Here is a 24044-nt window from a genome sequence, read left to right on the forward strand (position 1 = left end):
AGGTTCTCTGCTGGGGCCCCAGCTGTTTACATTGTACATTAATGATTTAGATGAGGGGATTAAATGTAGTATCTCCAAATTTGCAGATGACACTAAGTTGGGTGGCCGTGTGAGCTGCGAGGAGGATGCTATGAGGCTGCAGAGCGACTTGGATAGGTTAGGTGAGTGGGCAAATGCATGGCAGATGAAGTATAATGTGGATAAATGTGAGGTTATCCACTTTGGTGGTAAAAACAGAGAGACAGACTATTATCTGAATGGTGACAGATTAGGAAAAGGGGAGATGCAACGAGACCTGGGTGTCATGGTACATCAGTCATTGAAGGTTGGCATGCAGGTACAGCAGGCGGTTAAGAAAGCAAATGGCATGTTGGCCTTCATAGCGAAGGGATTTGAGTACAGGGGCAGGGAGGTGTTACTACAGTTGTACAGGGCCTTGGTGAGGCCACACCTGGAGTATTGTGTACAGTTTTGGTCTCCCAACTTGAGGAAGGACATTCTTGCTATTGAGGGAGTGCAGCGAACGTTCACCAGACTGATTCCCAGGATGGTGGGGCTGACATATCAAGAAAGACTGGATCAACTGGGCTTGTATTCACTGGAGTTCAGAAGATGAGAGGGGATCTCATAGAAACATTTAAAATTCTGACGGGTTTAGACAGGTTAGATGCAGAAAGAATGTTCCCAATGTTGAGGAAGTCCAGAACCAGGGGTCACAGTCTAAGGATAAGGGGTAAGCCATTTAGGACTGAGATGAGGAGAAATTTCTTCACCCAGAGAGTGGTGAACCTGTGGAATTCTCTACCACAGAAAGTTGTTGAGGTCAATTCACCAAATATATTCAAAAAGGAGTTAGATATAGTCCTTACTAGGGGTTCAAGGGGTATGGTGAGAAAGCAGGAATGGGGTACTGAAGTTGCATGTTCAGCCATGAACTCATTGAATGGCGGTGGTGGCTCGAGGGGCCGAATGGCCTACTCCTGCACCTATTTTCTATGTTTCTATGTTTCAATGAGATCACCTCTCATTCTTCTAAACTCTGGAGAATATAGGCCTAGTCTGCTCAATCTTTCCTCATAGGACAATCTCCCATCCCAGGAATCAGTCTGGTGAACCTTTCTTGCACTCCCTCTATGGCAAGTATATAATTCCTTCGGTAAGGAGACCAAAACTGTACACAATACTCCAGGTGCAGTCTCACCAGGGCCCTATATAATTGCAATAAGATTGCAAGGCATTCTTGGACTGGAAGCAGCAACACAACTCGAGGGCAAGAAAGCAACTCTACAGACATCTGAAGGTCGAGGTTCAACAGAAAACCAGGATCTAAAGAACAGATGGTGGGTGGAGAAAGCTTAAGAAATCCAGCAGCTAGCCAACAACCACAATGTGCAAGGATTCTTCAGCGCAATTAAGACGACCTACGATCCAAGTACTCAAGGCCCTACCCCATTACTGGCCAAGAATGGAGAGGTGCTCATCAAGAACAGAGAGGCAATCTGTGCCTGCTGGAAGGAGCATTTCGAGGATCTCCTTAATCGAGACTCTATCTCCGACGTGAGTGTCCTCGACTCCATCCCACGAGCATGCCACCAGCCACCATCTCAGCACAACCCCAGCCTGGCATGAGATTGAAAAAGCCATCCGACAACTGAAGAACAAGGCCTCAGGAGCAGGTGGAATCCCTGCCAAAGCACTAAAACATGGCGGAGAAGCACTACTGGCACAGATCCATGACCTCATCTCTCTTATCTGGAAGCAGGAGATCATGCCAGGACATCTCCGAGATGCTATTATTGTGACCATCATTGAGAAAGGTGACAAGTCCGACTGCAGTAATTGCAGAGGAATCTCCCTGCTGTTGACCACCGGGAAAGTCATCAAAAGAATCCTCCTCAATCGCCTTCTCCCTGTGGGCTGAAGAGCTCCTCCCAGAGTCGCAATGCGTATTCCACCTACTAAGGGGCACAATGGACATGATCTTCACCGCGTGGCAGATACAAGAGAAATGCAGGGAACAGCACCAACCTCTGTACATGGCCTTTTCGAACTCACAAAAGTCTTCGACACTGTCAACCGTGAGGGATTATGGAGCATCCTCCTCAGATTTGGCTGCCCTCAAAAGTTTACCACCATTCTCCGCCTCCTCCACGATGACTTGCAAGCCGTGATCCTGACTAACAGATACACCACAGACCCATTTCATGCTCAGACTGGGGTCAAGCAAGGCTGTGTGGTCGCACCAACCCTCTTCTCGATCTTCCTCGCTGCAATACTCCATCTCACCCTCGGCAAGCTCCCCGCTGGAGTGGAGCTAAATTACAGGACAAATGGGAATCTGTTCAATCTCCACCACCTGCAGGCCAGATCCAAGGTTGTCCCATCCTCTGTCATCGAACTACAGTATGCAGACGACACATGCATCTGCGCACACTCGGAGGCCGAAGTCTAAGCCATCGTCAACACCTTCACCGAGGCGTACGAGAGCATGGGCCTTACACTAAACATCCGTAAGACAAAGGTCCTCTACCAACCTTTCCCCTCCACACGGCACTGCCCACCAGTTATCAAAATCCACGATGAGGCCTTGGACAACGTGGACCATTTTCCATACCTCGGGAGCCTACTGTCAACCAGGGCAGACATTGACGATGAGGTTCAACACCGCCTTCAGTGTACCAGTGCAGCCTTCAGTCGCCTGAGGAAGAGTATTTGAAGACCAGGACTTCAAACAAACATCAGTGTCCTCGCTCAGGCCTATATCCCCAGCATTGAAGCACTGACCACACTCGATCAGCTCCGCTGGACGGGCCACATTGCCCGCATGCCTGACACAAGACTCCCAAAACAAGCGCTCTACTCTGAGCTCCGACATTGCAAGTGAGCCCCAGGTGGGCAGAGGAAATGCTTCAAGGACACCCTCAAAGCCTCCTTGAAAAAAATGTAATATCCCCACCAACACCTGGGAATCCCTGGCCCAAGACCGCCAAAAGTGGAGGAAAAGCATACGGGAAGGCACTGAATACCTCGAGTCCCTTCACGGAGAGCAAGCTGAAGCTAAGCCACCCGTTCCTTCAACCACCATTTGCCCCACCTGTGACAGAGACTGTAGGTCCCGCATTGGACTCTTCAGTCACCTGAGAACTCATTTCTAGTGTGGAAGCAAGTCATCCTCGACTCCGAGGGACTGCCTATGATGATGATGATGAGGATGACACAATACTCCAGCTGCGGTCTCACCAGGGCACTATATAATTGCAGTAAGATGTCTTTACACTTATACTCAAATCCTCTTGTAATAAAGGCCAACATACCATTTGCTTTCTTGATTGCTTGCTGTATCTGCATATTAGCTTTCAGTGATTGGTGTACAAGGTCCCTTGCAATAAGTTCCCCCACAACTGATACTAAAATGACAGTGTCAAGGATCACACCTGATGAACTTGTGCAAGGCAAGGGAAAACTAGAGAGCTGTCAGAATCGCTGGAACTGTATCCAGCCAGTCATTGCTTCAGGAGAGGAAGAAAGGATTGGAGATGGAGTTGGGGGAAGGGACATGGACTGAGCTGGGATATCTATCACGGTTCAGGTAAAATAGAAATATCCGGTCAATAAATAATAATCTGTTTTATAACTTTGAATGGCCCCTAGACCCAGAAAAAAACACATTTATTTTATTGCACAGGGGCCGTTGTATATATATTTAAATTCAAAACTTCCCCTCCAAATACGGATCATTTGAATGTGTTTTGAAATTAGGGCGCTTTTTGCCCTCAGATTTCACAGATCACCGAGATGCCGTCAAACCAGGAAGTTGTGCGAATATTTTTTTTAACGAGCTGAGAACGCGATCTTCTGCTCTTCGGTATATCCAACCTTTCCGCTTCCTGTAGCAGCTGCTCCATGAGAAAAGTCAAGATTATTTACAACAAATATTCTGCCGGGACCGAAGGAAGAAGCTGGGTTTTAGAATAGGAGATCGAGCCCGTCTCAGTGGGAGCCGAGGAACGGGGCGAGCAGAAGGCTGCGCCCGATACACTGTGGCCGTCGAGTCCTTGCACCTGATACATTTCTGGCGCAGCTGTACTGTGGACCCGATACCTTGTTACAGCGATTATTGTGGACCGATACATTGTTGCAGCTATTAGTGTGGATCCGATACATCGTTGCGGCGATTAGTGTGGATCCGATACATTGTTGCAGCTGTACTGTGGACCCGATACCTTGTTGCGCCGATTATTGCGGACCCGATACCCTGTCGGGTGCAGAGCGGGACCGATGGCGAGTGAGCCCGGCCTGAAGTGCACGGACGAGCCTGCTCCAGACGGCTCCTGCGATGTTTGTGAGCCGGACGAGGCACGGCCCGCCCTCAAGGTCTGCGACGTCTGCTGCCTCTCTTTCTGTCAGTTACACGCCGACGAGCACGACGCGAAACCGACCAGGCGGCAGCACCGGCTCCGGGACTTCCAGGCGGCCAGCGAAAGCCCGGCGCCGCAGGAGCAAGGGGACACGGCACAACCCCAGGACCCGGCCGAGGGAGAGGGAGAGGGAGAGGGCAAGCAAGGGGAGAGGAAGAAATGTGTGGATCATAACCAGGAGATCACACTTTACTGCAAAGACGACGAGAAGATCATCTGCGTGCTGTGCGCCGTGGGCCCCCACAGTCAGCACCAGCTCATTACATTGGATGAAGCCTACCTCGCCCTGAGAGTAAGTTTCATGCAAGTCCACGGGGGTGTGACTAAAGGGAAAGGTTGCCTTTCCAGAGGCCTACATGGGTAGCATATTACAAAACAATAATCCTCCACGCAGTGCACTCAGATACATACCCAGTTAAAATTGCACTACTTCCTGTTCATAGTACCCAATGTGAGCCTCACAGCCTTGCTATTGGCCCGTGCTGCGCCTTCCCTTGGTCTTGTCCACGCTGCTCCACCTCTGGGCTCTGACCTCTCCGCTCCTCCATGCCTCGTCCGTCCTCTCCTCTCCGCTTTGGACATCGCCGGTCCTGACCTCCGGACATCGTCGATCCTCCTCCTCCCCGCTTCCGATCTCTGCTCCTCCCCGCTTCCAACCTCCGCTCCTCCTCGTATTATGAATTCCACGTAGAGAGAGATCCTGTGGGAAGGAGGACAGTAGGATTATGTTTGGGTTTGTGTGTATGTATTGGCACATGTGGCGTAGCCTGGTCTCCAGTTGTCTTAGATCCCCTTGCCACTGGACCAAGATCTTGCTCTGTCAAGCCCATGTGGTGGCTGGTGTGCAATGGCCACCCCACGTTAAAAGAATTCTTGCACAGGCATCTTCCACATTTAAAATGAGTTCGTCAGTCACTTAATTACTCATTGTTAGTGTGGAAGCAAGTTATCCTCGATCCTGAGGAATTGCCTATGATAATGATGACTATCTGTTCAAACCCTGGGGTTCCATTGTGTGAATTTGCTGTTACTGGTTGTTCACCACTGCACCCCATTAACCCAAGAGTCTTAAAAGAAAGTGGCTACAGAGATAGTGGATGCATTGGTTGTAATCTACCAAAATTCCCTGGATTCTGGGGCAGTCCCAACGGATTGGAACTGCCCCTATTTAAAAAAGAAGGCAGACAAAAAGCAGAAAACTATAGACCAGTTAGCCTAACATCTGTCATTGGGAAAATTCTGGAGTCCATGCTGAAGCAGTAGTGGGTGAGGTCCCTTGGGGAAGAGTGACCATAATATGGTAGAATTGTTTATTAAGATGGAGAGTGACACAGTTAATTCGGAAACTAGGGTCCTGAACTTAAGGAAAGGTAAATTCAATGGAATGAGATGTGAATTGGGTGGAATAGACTGGCAAAGGATACTTAAAGGGCTGACGGTAGATAAGCAATGGCAAACATTTAAAGATCACATGGATGAACTTCAGCAATTGTACATCCCTGTCTGGAGTAAAAATAAAATGGGGAAGGTGGCTCAACCGTGGCTAACAAGGGAAATTAAAGAAAAGTGTTAAAACCAAGGAAGAAGCATATAAATTGGCTAGAAAAAGCAACAAACCTGAGGACTGGGAGAAATTTAGAATTCAACAGAGGAGGACTAAGGGTTTGATTAAGAGGGGGAAAATAGAGTATGAGAGGAAACTTGCAGGGAACATAAAAACTGACTGCGAAAGCTTCTATAAATATGTGAAGAGAAAAAGATTAGTGAAGACAAACGTAGGTCCCTTGCAGTCAGATTCAGGTGAATTTATAATGGGGAACAAAGAAATGGCAGACCAATTGAACAAATACTTCTGTTCTGTCTTCACAAAGGAAGACACAAATAACCTTCCGGATGTACTAGGGGACAGTGGGTCTAGTGAGAAGGAGGAACTGAAGGATATCCTTATTAGGTGGGAAATTGTGATTGGAAAATTGATGGGATTGATGGTCGATCAATCCCCGGGGCCTAATAGTCTGCATCCCAGAGTACTTAAGGAAGTGGCCCTAGAAATAGTGGTTGCATTGGTGATCATTTTCTAAAAGTCTATCAACTCTGGATCAGTTCCTATGGACTGGAGGGTAGCTAATGTAACACCACTTTTTTAAAAAGGAGGGAGAGAGAAAATGGGGAATTATAGTAGTGAGGAAAATGTTGGAATCAATCATTAAGGATGAAATAGCAGCGCATTTGGAAAGCAGTGACAGGATTGGACCAAGTCAGCATGGATTTATGAAAGGGAAATCATGCTTGACGAATCTTCTGGAATTTTTTGAGGATGTAACTAGCAGAGTGGACAAGGGAGATCCAGTGGATGTGGTGTATTTGGACTTTCAAAAGGTTTTTGACAAGGTCCCGCACAAGAGATTGGTGTTCAAAATCAAAGCAGATGGTATTGGGGGTAATATACTGACGTGGATAGAGAACTGGTTGCAGACAGGAAGCAGAGAGTCAGGATAAACGGGTCCTTTTCAGAATGGCAGGTCGTGACTAGTGGAGTGCCGCCGGGCTCAGTGCTGGGACCCCAGCTCTTTACAAACCTACATTAATGATTTAGATGAAGGAATTGAGTGTAATATCTCCAAGTTTGCAGATGACATTAAACTGGGTGGCGGTGTGAGCTGTGAGGAGGACGCTAAGAGGCTGCAGGGCGACTTGGACAGGTTAGGTGAGTGGGAAAATGCATGACAGATGCAGTATGATGTCGATAAATGTAAGGTTATCCATTTTCGGGGCAAAACACAAAGGCAGAATATTATCTGAATGGCAGCAGATTAGGAAAAGGGGAGGTGCAATGAGAGCTGGGTGTCATGGTTCATCAGTCATTGAAAGTTGGCATACAGGTACAGCAGGCGGTGAAGAAGGCAAATGCTATGTTGGCCTTCATAGCTAGGGGATTTGAGTATAGGAGCAGGGAGGTCTTACTGCAATTGTACAGGGCCTTGGTGAGGCCTCACCTGGAATATTGTGTTCAGTTTTGGTCTCCTAATCTGAGGAAGGACGTTTTTGTTATTGAGGGAGTGCAGCGAAGGTTCACCAGACCGATTCCAGGGATGGCTGGACTGTCATATGAGGAGGGACTGGATCAACTGGGCCTTTATTCACTGGAGTTTAGAAGGATGAGAGGGGATCTCATAGAAACGTATAAGATTCTGATGGGACTGGACAGGTTAGATGCGGGAAGAATGTTCCCGATGTTGGGGAAGTCCAGAACCAGGGGACATAGTCTTAGGATAAGGGGCAGGCCATTTAGGACTGAGATGAGGAGAAACTTCTTCACTCAGAGAGTTGTTAACCTGTGGAATTCCCTGCCGCAGAGAGTTGTTGATGCCAGTTCATTGGATATATTCAAGAGGGAGTTAGATATAGCCCTTACGGCTAAAGGGATCAAGGGGTATGGAGAGAAAGCAGGAAAGGAGTACTGAGGGAATGATTAGCCTTGATCTTATTGAAAGCCGGTGCAGGCTCAAAGGGCCGAATGGCCTACTCCTGCACCTATTTTCTATGTTTCTATTAGGAGACCAAAACTGAACACAATATTCCAGATGAGGCCTCCACAAGGCCCTGTACAACTGCAGTAAGACCTCCCTGCTCCTATACTCAAATCCCCTAGCTATGAAGGCAAACATACCATTTGCCTTCTTCACCGCCTGCTGTACCTGCATGCCAACTTTCAATGACTGGGGAGTGGGCAGCGAAGTGGAGCTGAGTCCATGATCAGATCAGCCATTATCTTATTAAATGGCAGAGCAGGCTCGAGGGGCCAAATGGACTCCTGCTCCTATTCTGTTCTTATAATCCCCTACCTCTACCCCAAAACCCACATTTAAAACCGGATCAAAGCAGCTGCACAAGTTTCACTTCTCTGCATGCTCCCCTTCTTCACCACCCCCGCCCCTCCACCTCCGTATCCATGAGCAATGTCATGGGAGATCACCTAACGTTATAAAGAATTGGATGTTTTAGAACGATGCCAAATCAGACACTGAAATCTAACAACAAATTGCATTTATATAGCTCCTTTAATGTTATAAATTGCCCCAAGGCACTTCACAGGAGTATTAGATCGAGCCGCATAAGGAGATATTAGGACAGGTGACCAATAGAGGTAAGTTTTAAGGAGCGTCTTAAAGGAGGAGAGAGAGCAGAGAGGTTTAGGAAAGGAATTCCAAAGTTTAGGACTAAGGCAGCTGAAGGCACAGCCACCAACCAATGATGAAGTAATGAAAATTGGGCATGTGCAAGAGGCCAGAATTGGAGGAGCATAGGGCTGGAGGAGGTTATAGAGGGGCGAGAACATGGAGGGATTTGGAAAAAAGGATGAGAACTTAAAGCTCAAGATGTTGCTGGACCAGAAGCCAATGTAGATCAGCGAGCATAGGAGTGATGGGTGAATGAGACTTGGTACACGTTAGGATATGGCAGCAGTTTTGGATGAGCTCAAGTTTATGGAGAGTGCAAGATGGAAGGCCAGGCAGAAGGGCATTGCAATAGTCAAGTCTAGAGGTCACAAAGGCATGGCATGGCAAAGGCATGAGGGTTTCAGCAGATGAGTTGAGTCAAGGGACAAAGAAGGGTGATTTAACAGAGCACCTTGATAAAACATGTGAAGGGCTGCAGCTGATGTATGAGCTTGTGTGTGACCGACTGAAGCCTGTGTGATACCTTGTTTATAGCCTACTGCAGCCTGTGGTTCCTGTGTATACAACAACTTGAATTTATATAGTGTCTTTAATGTAATAAAACGTCCAAGGCACTTCACAGGTGCATCATAAAACAAAAAATTTAACACCGAGCCACATAAGGAGAAATTAGGGAGGATGACCAAAAGCTTGGTCAAAGGGTAGGTTTTAAAAGAGTGTCTTAAAGGAGGAAAGAGAGGTGGCGAGGTTCAGGGAGAGAGTTCCAGAGTTTAGGGCCTGGGCAACAGAAGGCTCGGCCACCAGTTCCTGAGCGATTATAATCGGGGATTCTCAAGAGGGCAGAATTCGAGGAGTGCAGACATCTCTGGAGTGGGGGGGGGGGGGCGGGCGGGTGTTGTGGAACTGGAGGTGATTACAGAGATAGGAGGGGTGAGGCCATAGAGGGATTTGGAGACAAGGATGTGAATTTTGAAATTGAGACATTGCTTAACCGGGAGCCAATGTAGGCAGTGAGCACAAGAGTGATCGGTCAACGGGACTTGGTGGGAGTTAGGACATATGTAGCTGAGTTTTGGACGACCTGAAGTTTACAGAGGATAAAGCGTGGGAGGCCAGCCAGGAGTGCTTTGGAATAGTCAAGTCTAGAGGTAGCAAAGGCATGGATGAGGCTTTCAGTAGCGGATGAGCTGAGGCAAAGGTGGAAACAGGCAATGTTACGGAGGTGGAAATAGGCGGCCTTAGTTATGCTGCAGATATGTGGTCGAAAGCTAATTTCAGGATCAAATTTGACACCAAGATTGCGAACAGTCTGGTTCAGCCTCAGACAGATACTAGGGAGAGGGATGGAGTCAATGGGTAGGGAACGGAGTTTGTGGCGGGGACCGAAAACTATAGCTTCGGTCTTCCCAATATTTCTTTGGATAAAATTTCTGCTCATCCAGGACTGGATGCCGGACAAGCAGTCTGACAACTAACAGACTGTGGAGGGGGTTGAGAGAAGTGGTGGTGAGGTAGAGCTGAGTGTCATCAGCGTAAATGTGGAAACTGATGCTGTGTTTTTGGAGGATGTCTCCAGGGGCAGCATATAGATGAGAACTAGGAGGGGACCAAGGATAGATCCTTGGGGACACCAGAGGTAACGATGCGGGAGTGAGAAAAGAAGCTGTTGCAGGTGATTCCCTGGCTACGATTTGATAGATAAGAATGGAACCAGGCGAGTGCAGTCCCACCCAGCTGGACGACGGTGGAGAGGCGTTGGAGGAGGTTGGAGTGGTCAACCATGTCAAAGCTGCAGACAAGTCAAAAGGATGAGGAGGGATAGTTTACCTTTGTCACAGTCACAAAGGATGTCATTTGTGACTTTGATGAGAGCCATTTCAATACTGTGGCAGAAACCTGATTGGAGGGATTCAAACATAGAGTTGCGAGGAAAATGGGCACGGATTTGGGAGGCATCAACATGTTCAAGGATTTTGGAGAGGAAAGAGAGGTTGGAGGTGGGACGGTAGTTTGCAAGGACGGAGGGGTCGAGGGTTAGTTTTTGAGGAGAGTGGTGATGACGGCAGATCTGAGGGAGGGAGGACAGTACCTGAGGAAAGAGGACCATTAACAATGTCGGCTAACATGGAAGCCAGGAAGGGAAGTTGGGTGGTCAGCAATTTAGTGGGAATAGGGTCAAGGAGCAGGAAGTGGGTCTCATGGACAGGATGAGTGCTGAGAGGTCAAGAGTGGAGATTGGAGAGGAACTGGAGAAAGATAGGAGTTCAGGGCTAGGCCAAGGGGGGAACCTTAGAGGAAGTTCGGCCTGGTGAGCAAGGGGAAGGAAGGGAAGAGGCAGAGGCAGCTGAGCGGATGGTCTCAATCTTGGAAACAACAAAGTCTATGAGCTCCTCACACCTCGGAGGTGAGAAGACAGGGGAGAAGGGTTTGAGAAGACAGTTAGCAGTGGAGAATAGAATCCGGAGGTTATCTTTGTATTCTAGCATGATTCTGGAATAGTGAGCAGTTTTGGCAGACAAGAAAAGGACCTGATGCTGCTTTATATGATGCAGCCAGATCTGGTGGTGAATGGCTAAACCAATTATCCACCATATCCGTTCAAGTCTGCATCCCTTGGGCTTAAGGGGGCGAAGATAAGGACTGTACCGGGGGAACAGCCAGGGTGAGAGAGAGTAATTGTTTTAATAGAGATTAGGGAATCAAAAGTGGTGGTGAGGGTGTGGTTGAGCAGATAGCTGCAGAAATGTCAGATGAATGGAGGGCCAAATGCTTGACAATTGGGATCTCGAAAGTGCAATTGTAAGAGAGTTGGGAGAGTTTCTTCCAGGGGTGGACACAGAAGCAAGTAGGGTTGGGTGGGGGAAGGGGGATGTGGGCGGAGTGCGATATGAGGAAGTGGCCATCTGCATTTGACTCAATGAGAGTAGTGAGGCGGCAAGGTCGAGGGGATGGCCATGAATATGGGTTGGGGAGAGATTAAGGGAGGATAGGGAGGAGAGATGGCATGCTGAATTGAGATAGAGGATGAGAAGTTGTTTGATGCAGAGGCTGAGGGAGGAATGATATAACCATCATGGTACATGAGTGGGTGGTAGAGAACGAGAATTTTAAATGAGAGATGAGAGGGGTGGAATAAAGTGAGATGTTCAAAGGAGGGGAAGGTGCTGGAGGAGTAGGGGGGTAGACCAAGGTTTGATTTGGTGATGGGAGCCACACCGTCACCACGGCGGTCTGAGCAGGGCAAGTGGTGGAAGGTAAAGCCGGGCGGAGAGACATCATTTCAGGGCAAGGTGTCATCGTCCTTCAGCCAGGTTTTCGTCAAGGCCATGATGTCGATGCCATCATCCCCAATAAGCTCGTGGATAGCAAGGGCCTTCTTTGCAAGTGAACGGACATTCTGGAGGGAGATGCGGAGAGGGTCAGTGATGGCTGATCCACTGCCAGCGTCCACAGGGTCAGTGCTGGGAGGGATGAGTTGCATGGGGAGGAGATTGGCAAGATTAGTCCCCAGCAGGCTGGCTGAGCGGGAAGAGTAGGCTATAACCCACTGCTGGCTTTGTGGAATGCTCTATATTACCCTTTGCAGCCTGTGTATTAACTGCACGTAACACATCCTATCTGTAATTGTGTACTTAAATGACCCGAGCCTGTGTGCACCAGTGTGCACACTGCATTCCAGCCTATTTGTCATTTTGTATAAATAAAAGGCAAAGTATTGGCACATATGGAACTAATTTACAGCTTGCAATTTATCCTGTGTACAATGCATTCAGCCTGACTGAATTCCCACTCTGCGACAGTGTTGGAGGTCCAAAGTATTAGGCCACCGGGGCCTCACTTTAATTAAGATGAACAGAATAGCTGATTTTGTGGTAACGTTGCAGAATTAGTGACTCTGCTGGCAATGATGACTAACAAAAGCATAGCATCGCTTAAATACAAAGAGGTTTTGAGCTGCGGTAGAATGGCAAAACAATGTTTGGAATAAAAGAACGTGGAATTTCAAACCCTTCGTATGGATTCAGGCTCCTTCCTATCCATCCCCTGGCCTGTTTCACAGGATCCCAGTGGAAAGATCAAGCACAATGTTTTTTAGCACCATGAGGAAGCCTCTTCCCTGTTGCTGAATTAAGACCCTTCCCAGGGCTGATTTTACGGTCCCATTTTCCTGCTTTGTGCTTTGAAGGACAGCTGTAATAAACACATGGGAGTGAGGTACTGAAAGAAATAAGGATTGAGGCCAATGAAGTGACATTTTGGGGATAGCTTCGCTGCTAAATTCCTCTGCAAACCGAGGGTGGTCAGATATTATTATGGAATACAGTGTTTACTATTTGTGTGTGTGTGTGTGTGTGTGTAGGGGGCGCGGTGGGGATATCTCTGTATTCCTCTCGAAGGTACTCCTCGGTCTCCCATTATGTCTGAAGCACACAGCTGTGTAACTGCTCGTGGAAAGTTCCTCCCCTCGCCCTGTCTTTGTTACACTTTGCAAGTGAGCTCCCCTGAAGGCTCAGCAAGTTTATGCAGTCAGTAGCTCTGCCATTCAGACACGAAAGGTCCCATATTTAACTCCAGGCCTGTACTGAGTCTTTCATCTCAGCCGGAGTAGTGGCAGGATTAGAATTTTGTTCAAGCACCTCTGGATTGGGAGGGGAAAATTAGCCAGGAGTCCTGCTCCTTCTCACTGTTCAATACCCTATGTTGGAAGTGCATGTTTGTGGATATTGGATGAGGACAAGGTCAGGTGTGAGATCTCCATATTTAATGTAAAAAAAATCACATCAAATAATAACTCCTTTTTTTAAAAAAAAAAGTACAGTGAGCGGCTCAGTGGATGTTAATCCCAGTTCCGTAGCAATGCTTCCAGTATCTGGATTCCTTTAGATTTGATCTCCACGCCAATCTCATCTGTATGTAGCGGATTTTCCCCTCAACAACAGCTCACATATTAATATAAGAATTAGGAGCAGGAGTAGGCCATTCAGCCCCTCGAGCCTGCTCCACCATTCAATGCGATCATGGCTGATCTTCTACCTCAACTCTATTTTCATGCATGGTCCCCATATCCTTAATTCCCTTAATATTCAAAAATCTAAGGATCTCTGTCTTGAATGTACTCAATGACTGAGCATTCACAGCTCTCTGGGTAGAGAATTCCAAAGATTCACCACCCTCTGAGTGAAGATGTTTCGCCTCATCTCAGTCCTAAATGGCCGACTCCTTATTCTGAGACTGTGACCCCTGGTTCTAGACTCCTCAGCCAGAGGAAACATCCTCCCTGCATCTACCCTGTCAAGCCCTGTAGGAATTTTGTATGTTTCAATGAGATCACCTCTCATTCTTCTAAACTCTAGAGAATATAGGCCTAGACTATTCAATCTCTCCTCATAGAACAATCCCCCCATCCCAGGAATCAGTCTGGTGAACCTTCGTTCCACTCCTCTATGGCAAGTATATTGTTCCTTGGGTAAGGAGACCAAAACTGTACACAATACTCCAGGTGTGGTCTCACCAGGGCCCTATATAATTTCAATAAGATGTCTTTACACTCTACTCAAATCCTCTTGTATAAAGGCCAACATACCATTTGATTTCTTAATTGCTTGCTGTACGTGCATGTGAACTTTCAGTGATTCATGTACAAGGACACCCAGGTCCCTCTGAACACCACCATTTCCCAATTGCGCACCGTTTAAAAAATATTCTGCTTGTCTGTGACTTCACAATTCTCCACATTATATTCCTCCATATAGTGCCTTTAACATAATAAATTATCCAAGGCGCTTCAGAGGAGTGATATCAGAAAAAAATTGACATAGAGCCACATAAGGAGATATTGGGACAGATGACCAAAAGCTTGGCCAAATAGGTACATTTTAAGGAGTGTCTTAAAGGAGGAGCGTGAGGTAAAGAGGCGGAGAGGCTTAGGAAGGGAATTCCAGAGCTTAGAGTCTTAGCAGCTGTAGGCACGGCTACCAATCAGGAATATGCAAGAGGCCAGAATTGGAGGAGTGCTGAGATCGTGGAGGTTTGTGGGGCTGGAGGAGATTACAGAGATGGGGAGGGTGAAGCCATGGAGGGATTTGGAAACGATGATGAGAATTTTAAAATCGAGGTGTTGCCGGACCAGGAGCCAATGTAGGTCAGTGAGCGCAGGGCTGATGGGCTCACTCCCAGCTCCACCAGGAAGGGTAGCAACAGTATAGAATCCAGGCCCCAGTTTTGGTTTTGCCCCTCTAATATGAATTGCCCGGGAGATGCCAGACTGTTGAATTTAACAGCTGCACGAGCTGCTGTGGCAGTCACCATCCCTGCAGCAGCTGAAAGATTGTCGTCTCTGTTCTCCGTCATTTTACTTATTTATCTTTACAGTTATGGCAGAGTTTTGTACTCCGGACGGGAGCTGAAGGGAGATAGATCTCCATCCTCAGGAAGCAATCTTTTCCCACTTTTCCCACCCAGGTTTCAGCATCAAGTCATCCTAGATCTGGTAAAACAAAGTTAGATGCAGGGCGAAGCATCATGGTCGAATGGCCCACCTATACTCCATGCTGTGTACTTGACCCAAATAAAAGCCAGTATTGTGAGGTATACAGGGTGACCAGAGCCATATTAACCCCAGTAAGGGGTCAACGTCCTTAGGAGGGGAGAAAACTGGAGGTGGGGGGAGGGGAGTTTAAAACATACAAGGTGGGACCTGGAGAAAACAGTGGGCAAATGTTGTCTACAGATGGAGGAAGAGTTCTGACTTACTGGAGAGTGACGACTGCTGCGTGAGTCTCGGTTACATCAATGTAAACATGTACTTGTGGTTGGGCACTCATGGAGATGATGTCAGCTAATTGCTGATGAAAACCTTAATTAAAGGAGACAATTAAATTGGACCAGTTTCGATCGCCTAAGGGGGTTGGAAAGGAGTTTTTTTCCCCCTTAGTGGCCCTCTGTTTTTTTGCCTCACTTAGGAGATTGCATGACAGCGGGGTGCAGCAGGGAGGGGTATAGGGAGGGTTTAATCAGCCATCATGTGCGGGGTGGGCTTCATGGACCAACTGGTCTTTTCCTTCCCGTCAGGTTTGTATGTTTGTATGTCAGGCAGGGACTGGGGAGGTCTCCGTGTCCATCCACTAACCTTTGAAACTCCATTAACCCAGCGACAAACACCTCACTGCAGCCTTGTTGGAGAGCTGAGAGTTAGGCTGTGAGAATGGCTGGGACACTTGGGAGTACAATACTACAGCAGTTACTGACACATGGCTGAAAGAAGGACAGGAATGACAGTTTAACATTCCTAGTTACAGGGGTTTCTGACGGAATAGAGAGGGGTAAAAAAAGGAGGGGGTTGGGGGTGTGTCACAGTATTGATTAAAGAAACAATTACAGCTATAATAAGGGATGACATGAAAGAGGGGTCACCAAACGAGGCCACATGGTTTGAATTGAAGTACAGAAAAGGGGTAATCACACTACTGGGAGTGTACTATAGACCCCCAGGCAGTCAGAGGGAGATAGAAGGACAAATATGTGGGCAAATTGCTGTAAAATGCAAAAACTATAGAGCTATAATATTGGCTGATTTCAACTACCCTAAAATTAATTGGGGGAAAAATGTAGTGTGAATTGTACAGAGGGAGCAGAATTCCTAAAATGCATTCAGGAGAACTTATTTAGCCAGTATGTAACAAGCCCAACAAGGGAGGGGCGGTTCTGGACTTGGTTTTGGGGAATGAAGAGGGGCAGGTGGAAGGGGTATCAGTGGGAGAGCATTTTAATGCTAGTGATCATAATTCAGTAAGATTTAGGATAGTTATGGAAAAAGACAAAGGTGGACCAGGAATAAAGGTTCTCAATTGGGGTAAAGCCAATTTTGCTGACCTGAGATGGGATTTGGCCAAAATGGACTGGAAACGGCTGCTTGATGGTAAATCAGTGTCAGAGCAGTGGGAGGCATTCAAGGAGGAAATCCTGAGGATACAGAGCAAGGCAGTTCCCTTAAAAAAAAATAATGGTGGGGAGCACAAATCTAGAGCCCCCTAGATGTCGAGCGAAATATAGGGTAAGATAACTGGGGGCTCGACATCCGGGGGGTGTTCGGCATTTGGGAAGGATTCTGACGGGACGGGACGGGACGGGGCGGGTTGAGTGCGGGGGGAGTGTTCCCGGTGTTGGGTGGGTCCGGAGCCGGGGGAGTGGCCCACGCTATTGGGATGGGGGGTGGGCTGTTTGGGGCTGGGATTGGGAGAGAAAACTTCACTCGGGGGGTTGTTGGCCTGTGGGGTTCCCTGCCGCGGAGAGTTGTTGATGCCAGTTCATTGGATGTGTTTAGGAGGGAGTTGGATGTGGTCCTTGCGGCTGGGGGGGGGGGGTCAGGGGGTTGTGGAGGGGGTGTGGGGGGGGGGAGGTGCTGGGGTGGGTGATCAGCCATGATCTTGTTGAATGGCGGTGCAGGCTCGAAGGGCCGAATGGCCTACTCCTGCACCTATTTTCTATGTTTCTATAACGAAAAAAGGGAAGCTTCTGACAGATACCGAGAACTCGATACTGCAGAAACTCTAGCGGAGTATAAGAAGTGCAGGGGTGCAAATAAAAAAGATATCAGGAAAGCAAAGAGAGAGCATGAAAGAATGTTGGCAAGTAAAATCTGGGAAAACCCAAAGTTGTTTTACAAATACATTAAGAGTAAGAGGATAACTAGAGAAAGAGTGAGGCCTATTAGAGACCATAAAAGAAATCTGTGTGTAGAGGCGGAAGACGTGGGTATGATTCTTAATGAATACTTTGCATCTGTTTTCACAAAAGAGAGAGGCGATGCAGACTTTGCAATGAAGGAGGAGGAATGTGAAATATTAGATGAGATAAACATAGTGAGAGAGGAAGTATTAAGGGGCTTAGCAGCTTTGAAAGTGGATAAATCCGCAGGCCTAGATGAACTGTATCCCAGGCTGTTAAGAGAAGCAAAAGAGAAAATAGCAGAGGCTCTGACCATCATTTTCCAATCCTCTCTGGCTAATGTGTGGTGCCAGAGGACTGGAGGACTGCTAATGTTGTATCTTTGTTTAAAAAAGGAGAAAGGGATAGACCGAGTAATTACAGGCCAGTTAGCCTAACCTCGGTGGTGGGAAAATTATTGGAAAAAGTCCTGAGGGGTAGGATAAATCTTCATTTGGAAAGACATGGATTAATCAAGAACTGTCAGCATGGATTTGTTAAGGGAAGGACGTGTCTGACTAACTTGATTCAATTTTTCGAGGAGGTAACCAGGAGGGTCGATGAGGGCAATGCGTATGATGTAGTGTATATGGATTTTACCAAAGCTTTTGATAAGGTCCCACATAGCAGACTGGTCACGAAAGTAAAAGCCCATGGGATTCAGGGCAAAGTGGCAAGTTGGATCCAAAATTGGCTCAGAGGCAGGAAGCAAAGAGTAATGGTTGATGGGTGTTTTTGTGACTGGAAAGCGGTATCCAGCGGGGTTCCGCAGGGCTCAGTGCCGGGTCCCTCGCTTTTTGTGGTATGACTTGGACTTAAATGTTGCGGGTATGATTAAGAAGTTTGCAGAGGACACTAAAATTGGCTGTGTGGTTGATGATGAAGAAGAAAGCTGTAGACTGCAGGAAGATATCGATGTACTGGTCAGGTGGGCAGAATAGTGGCAAATGGAATTCAATCTGGATAAGTGTGAGGTAATGCATTTGGGGAGGTCTAACAAGGCAAGGGAATACACATTAAATGATACGACACTGAAAAATGTAGAAAAACAAAGGGACCTTGGAATGCAGGTCCACAGATCCCTGAAGGTAGCAGGTCAGGTGGACAAGGTGGTTAAGAAGGCATACGGAATACTTGCCTTTATTAGTCAAGGCATGGAATACAAGAACAAGGAGGTTATACTTGAACTGCATAAAACACTGGTTAGGCCGCAGCTGGAGTACTGTGTGCAGTTCTGGTCGCCACATTACAGGAAAAATGTGATTGCACTGGAGGGGGTGCAGAGGAGATTTACAAGAATGTTGCCTGGGCTGGAGAATTTTGGCTATGAGGAAAGTTTAGAGATGCTGGGTCTGTTTTCTTTGGAACAGAGGAGGCTGAGGGGAACCTGATTGACGTGTATAAAATTATGAGGGGCCTGGATAGGAAGGACCTGTTTCCCTTGGCAGGAGTGGTCAACAACTAGGGGGCATATATTTAATGTAATTGGGGGAGGTTTAGAGGAGCTATGAAGGGAAATTTATTCACCCAGAGGGTGGTGGGGGTCTGGAACTCACTGACTGAAAGGGTGGTAGAGGCAGAAACCCTCACCACATTAAAAAGATACTTAGGATGTGCACCTGAAGTGCTGTAACCTACAGGGCTACGGATCAAGAGCTGGAAAGTGGAATTAGGCTGGATAGCTCATGGTCATCCGGTGCGGACACGATGGGCAGAAATGGCCTCCTTCCGTGCTGTAAATTTCTATGATTCTATGACAGTACTCTGGTTCACCACCAGCAGCAGTGGCAGCACCGATTGACTGATGGATCAGTGACCTTTCCAATTCCTGCTGATGGTGAGTTGCCAAGTCACGGTTAGCTTAGAATCACCAACAGGGACTAAAAAATGCCACCGAACCTGTACAGAAAGCGAAACACTGCCGATGCTGGAGATCTGAAGTAACCAGATCAAATGCTGGAAACATTCAGCAGCATCTGTGGAGAGAGGAAGGTAGAAAGAAAGAAAGACTTGGATTTATATAGCACCTTTCACGACCATCGGACTTCTCAAAGCACTTTACAGCCAATGAGTTTAGTCACTGTGGGAAATGCGGCAGCCAATTTGCGCACATCAAGCTCCCACAAACAGCAACGTGATAATGACCAGATAATTTGTGTTTTTGTTATGTTGATTGAGGGATAGATATTGGCCAGGACACTGGGGATAATTACCCTGCTCTTCTTCGAAATAGTGCCATGGAATGTTTTACATCCACTCTCCACCGATTCTGTACCTCAGTGACTGTAATATTGGCCGGTCAGTGGCGAAGCAAACGCCTTCGCATTTGGCCCATGAATTAAGCTTCCGACAAAGATCTCATGATCCCTGTGACGAGAAGTTCAGCTTTTCCGACGTGCAATCAGCGGAAGTTAATGGGGAATCCCTAGTGCGAGCTGCTGTGACTTCAACAAGACAACAATAAGCAGCTAATCAAAATGTAGAATGCTCACAGACTGAGAACCAGGAAGTGGGTAAACTCCTTTGATTCTAATTTTTTTTAAATATTATAGAGAGCAAAATAAAGATTGGGGCTCTCTCAGAGGGGGAAAAAAAATAAACCTGAAATAAAGATGAACAAACTTAAAAAAAAATTTTTTTTTTTAGATTTTTATTAAAATGGATACATTTGATACTCCACAAAATTGCATTAATTTTTCAGGGCCATAACATTTGTTTAGCAGTCTATATGCTGTTAAAGCCCCAGTTACACCTTTCAATGAAATATTTAACAGCGATATTACCGCGGAAATTTTTGTCAGTTTCCCTGATTTCACAGATTACCCTGATTGCCTGATTGGGTGGCGGGGGAGGGGGTGGGGCCAGTGTGCAGCCAGTGACAGAGCAGTGAATGACTGACTGAACCCTCAGGATTTCCGCGTTGGGATGCACCTGCGCTACATCCTGAAGTTGCGGTCAGTTCCAAAGGGGTAATAACGGCGGATGCTGTTCATCCGCTGTTATCCCCACCGCAAATTCAGAGCCAATGTCCTTTAACGGGGAGGGGGAACCGTGGCAACATCACAGCAGCCAATGCGACTACATGTCGTATTTTAAGATATATCGTATTTTTATTGATGCTTTTGCTCACAACTTTCTGTTGGTGGGGGGGTGGGAGAACAAAGTCTGTGGTGCTGGTCTCAGTCGCACGTCTACATGCAGATTGTAACAATGCATCTCTCAAAGTGCTTGTTAATTTATGCAGGGTATTAAAAAGCTAAATAATAGCTCCTTTTATTCAGGGCAAGTAGAATCTTGCACGTGAGTCTGCTTTTCTTGGGTCTGAGCCCATTAGCTGAGGAAGTTACTCTGGACTGCAAAGTGCTCTCTACACTAGATAAGTGACCAAGGACAATGGGAGTTGGCAGCCAGTGAGGTCTAGAAGTCAGTGCTACCATATCTGCATGAAGCGTGCAGAATGAGGCCTGTTTTACTCAAAAGTCAAAATTCACAACAGGACAGTCAGCATAGGCTAACATTTCCGTGTGACCCTTGACCTTGGCTTTAATTGCCTTTGCTCAATCCCAACATGTGTGGCCGAGACCAGGAACTCACCAGGTCAAGACTAAAGAGCCGGAGGTAACTGTCCCTCTGCACACAACAGTAGCTGTTTCCTGTGTTTTAACGTTGCCCTGGTGGTTAATCTTCACCTTCACCACCTGGGTGGTAAACTAGTAGAGCAGACTGCCCGCCTATTATATAACCCATCTGATGTTCATTTCTGTATTGCAAATAAAACTCGGGCTGTTTCTGTAGTGGGTGCCCTATCTACAATTCCAATTTTACACCCGGGCAGCAAGTCTACCCTATATTGCCACGAGTAAAAAGGAAAATTACACAGCAGGTCAGTCAGCACCTAGATTAATGATTTAATAGAAATGTTCAAAATGAGGTTTTTAAAATAAGGAGGAACTGCTTCCGCTGCCAGGAGGGTCAGTAACCAACGGACACAGAATTAAGATAATTGACAAAGCAGAGAGGAGATGAGAAGAATTTCTTTGCATAGCCAGTTATGATCTGGAATGCGTTGCCTGAAAGGGTGGTGGAAGCAGATTCAGTAGTGACTTTCAAAAGGGAATTGGATAAATACTGGAAAACAGCAAGGTATGGGATCAAATGGATAGCTCTTTAAAATAGCTGGCACAGACACGATGGGCTGAATGACTACCTTCCGTGTGGTACGATTCTATGATTCTAATATTTTGGATATGACTTCATCTGAATGCTGTCACTGATGCCTTAAAGGAGCACTGGTTGAATGGGGAAAAAAAGCTCGCAGCAAACCTTTCTCTGGTCGGGTAGGAAGCCGAACCAGGTTTTATTGTTGTCACAAGTGTGTCACTGGGAAAGAATGGATAATGCAATTTGGTACAATTTATTACATCATGGAGGAAATTAAAAATGTTTTACCAAACACTTTTCATGAAGACAGTGTTCCTTTGTCACTGAATAAACAGGAACTGCACACAATTAGAACAAGAGATGCTGGTACTACAGTTTTTTTAAAGTAAACTTCATATTATTTGGATATTTTGTGAATTAGCTGTGTGACTACAGGTTTAGACCTGCATTGATGTATCTTCTAAACTAGAGTGAGGAACTGGGAAGAGAGAGCATATGTCTGTTAGAGAGACACGGGAAGGGTCGTGGGTATGAAAAGCTGGTGAGGGGCTGGGAACAAAGGAAGAGGGAGATGGAACCAACATGGACAGGGGGATACTAGGAAAAGGGGAAATTTGCACCAGGTGCCAGCTATCTGTCATGTGTGAAAGTGTCCGCTTGGTTCGGTTGATAGCACTCTCCCTCTGAGTCAGAAGTTTTGGAATTCAAAGCCTCCCTCCAGAAACTGAGCATATAATCTACACTGACTGGTCAGTGTAGTACCGTGGGAGTGCTACATTGTCTTTTGGGTAAGGCGTTAAACCCGGGCTCCCTCTGCCTGTTCAGATGGATCTGAAAAATCGCATTGGCAATAATTGAAGAGTAGGAAGTTCTCCCACTGTCATGGCAAACCTTCATCCTTCAGGCAACACTTTCCAAAAAAGATGGACTGCTAATTTTTGGCTATTATTGCCCATATATTACTAATGACTGCGCTTCAAAGTAACTAATTGTAAGTGAATCACTCCAGGATGTTTCCGAGAGATGTGATAAAGTGCTGTGTGGATGTAAATCTCATTATCTGAGCTGTTCCATTTCTGCTAATAGTAGAAATGATGGGTACTTTTAACCCTGCCAATTGGATTCAACTCTATTTCAATCCAATGATGTTTAAGAACTGATGGTTTTGTCAGGGTCTGTGTGAAAGGGCACTATCAATGCTCATACTTCTGAATTATGTTACAGGATTGCCAACACTCTCTTTTGTTAAACATTTATCAATTTCGCACTTAATGTACATGACTCACAGGGATAGAAGGGAGAGAGAAAGTTTATTGCAAGCGCTGGCAAGACTGACTTTTCTGCTCCATGTGATTAAATTTGAAGCGTCTTTTTTATCACAGTAACAGTATTTTATCACAAAAGGGGGTAAGATTTCCATTTATAAAGGACTGGTTTGTGATTCTCTTGCACACAGTCTCTTGCGTATGGTCATATTGTGATGTCCCACAATGAACAGTCTCCTTTCCTGCCCAAACAATATTCCCTTAATCCCCAAACGAAATGATCCGGCGGTGAAATCATCTCTTTAGTTGCTGCAAAAAATATATATATTTTCCCAGCTTTCAAGAAAACTCTGCTATTCACCATGAACAGCACCAGCTGCCCCTTTATGCCAGTAGGTAGACTGCCTAACTCGACATTTCCATATTGTCCTCGCCTCTTCACTTTATCCAGCTCCATTTAGGGAATTACTAATCTTATTTTAAAGGCATCAACATAAGACCCTCTATTTTAAATCCATCACGATATCCTTCTCATAGAACACAAAGGGATTGTACACCTGAAAATGAATGGCATTGGGATATCCCTCGCACCTTGAACCTGCAGTACAAAAAGCTAACTGAAAAGCTAGAATGTCTTTGGAGCTCTTCGTAACTTCTCTCCTTTTCTCTTCCTTAGAGTCGACCACCTGTTGACCTGAAGGCTGCCATGCTGGAGATGGTGGACCGGTTGAAGATGAAAAGTTCTGACCCCAATGTAAGTGCCTCCCTCTCAGTGTCATCGCTCCATTCTCCCTTCGACGATACTGTCTCGCGCTCGATACAACAGGAGGTGCCAGACCTCAGATATCATGTTAGGTATTCAGGTAGACATCCCACAGCTCAATTCAAAGATAATGGAGGAGATCCCCTGATGTCCTGGCCAATATTCCCTTAGTCAACACCATCAAAAACAGTTTAACTGATTGTCTATCTCATTGCTGTTTGTGGGACGTTGCATTCTGCAACATTTGCCTACAAAGCAACATTCATGGCAATCCAAAGTAATTCATTGTATGTGAAGCATTTTGAGATGTTCTTATGTGTACATCTTTCAAGTTTGTTCTTTATTCAATGGTTACAAGGTCACTACATAAATAAATATAGTAAGGGAGGTTTTTCAGTCCACCTTAGCTTCTTCATCTGGTAAACAGTTCGTACCTTATCCCTCTAAGTGTCAACTTTGCTTCAGTGGTAGCACTGTCGCCTCTAATCAGAAGGTTGTGGGTTCCTGTCCAACTGCAGTGAATTGAACCTATAATCTAGGATGACCATCC

The 24044-nt window shown here is 46.4% G+C and overlaps 1 protein-coding gene across 2 annotated transcripts in view; it reads left to right on the plus strand.

Annotated features, from left to right (window-relative positions):
- The first annotated feature begins 3813 nt into the window (after window positions 1-3813).
- The window catches only part of trim44 (tripartite motif containing 44), a 101209-nt gene continuing 80978 nt past the window's right edge, over window positions 3814-24044 (plus strand). For both annotated transcript variants that reach the window (XM_070898550.1, XM_070898551.1), the window contains exons 1-2: window positions 3814-4710; window positions 23408-23485. In XM_070898550.1, the coding sequence (XP_070754651.1) occupies window positions 4279-4710; window positions 23408-23485 (510 nt within the window). In that variant the 5' untranslated portion in view covers window positions 3814-4278. The remainder of the gene's footprint in view (window positions 4711-23407; window positions 23486-24044) is intronic.

Source organism: Pristiophorus japonicus, chromosome 14 (assembly GCF_044704955.1).
Source record: "Pristiophorus japonicus isolate sPriJap1 chromosome 14, sPriJap1.hap1, whole genome shotgun sequence".
In the NCBI taxonomy this organism is placed as follows: Eukaryota; Metazoa; Chordata; class Chondrichthyes; family Pristiophoridae; genus Pristiophorus; species Pristiophorus japonicus.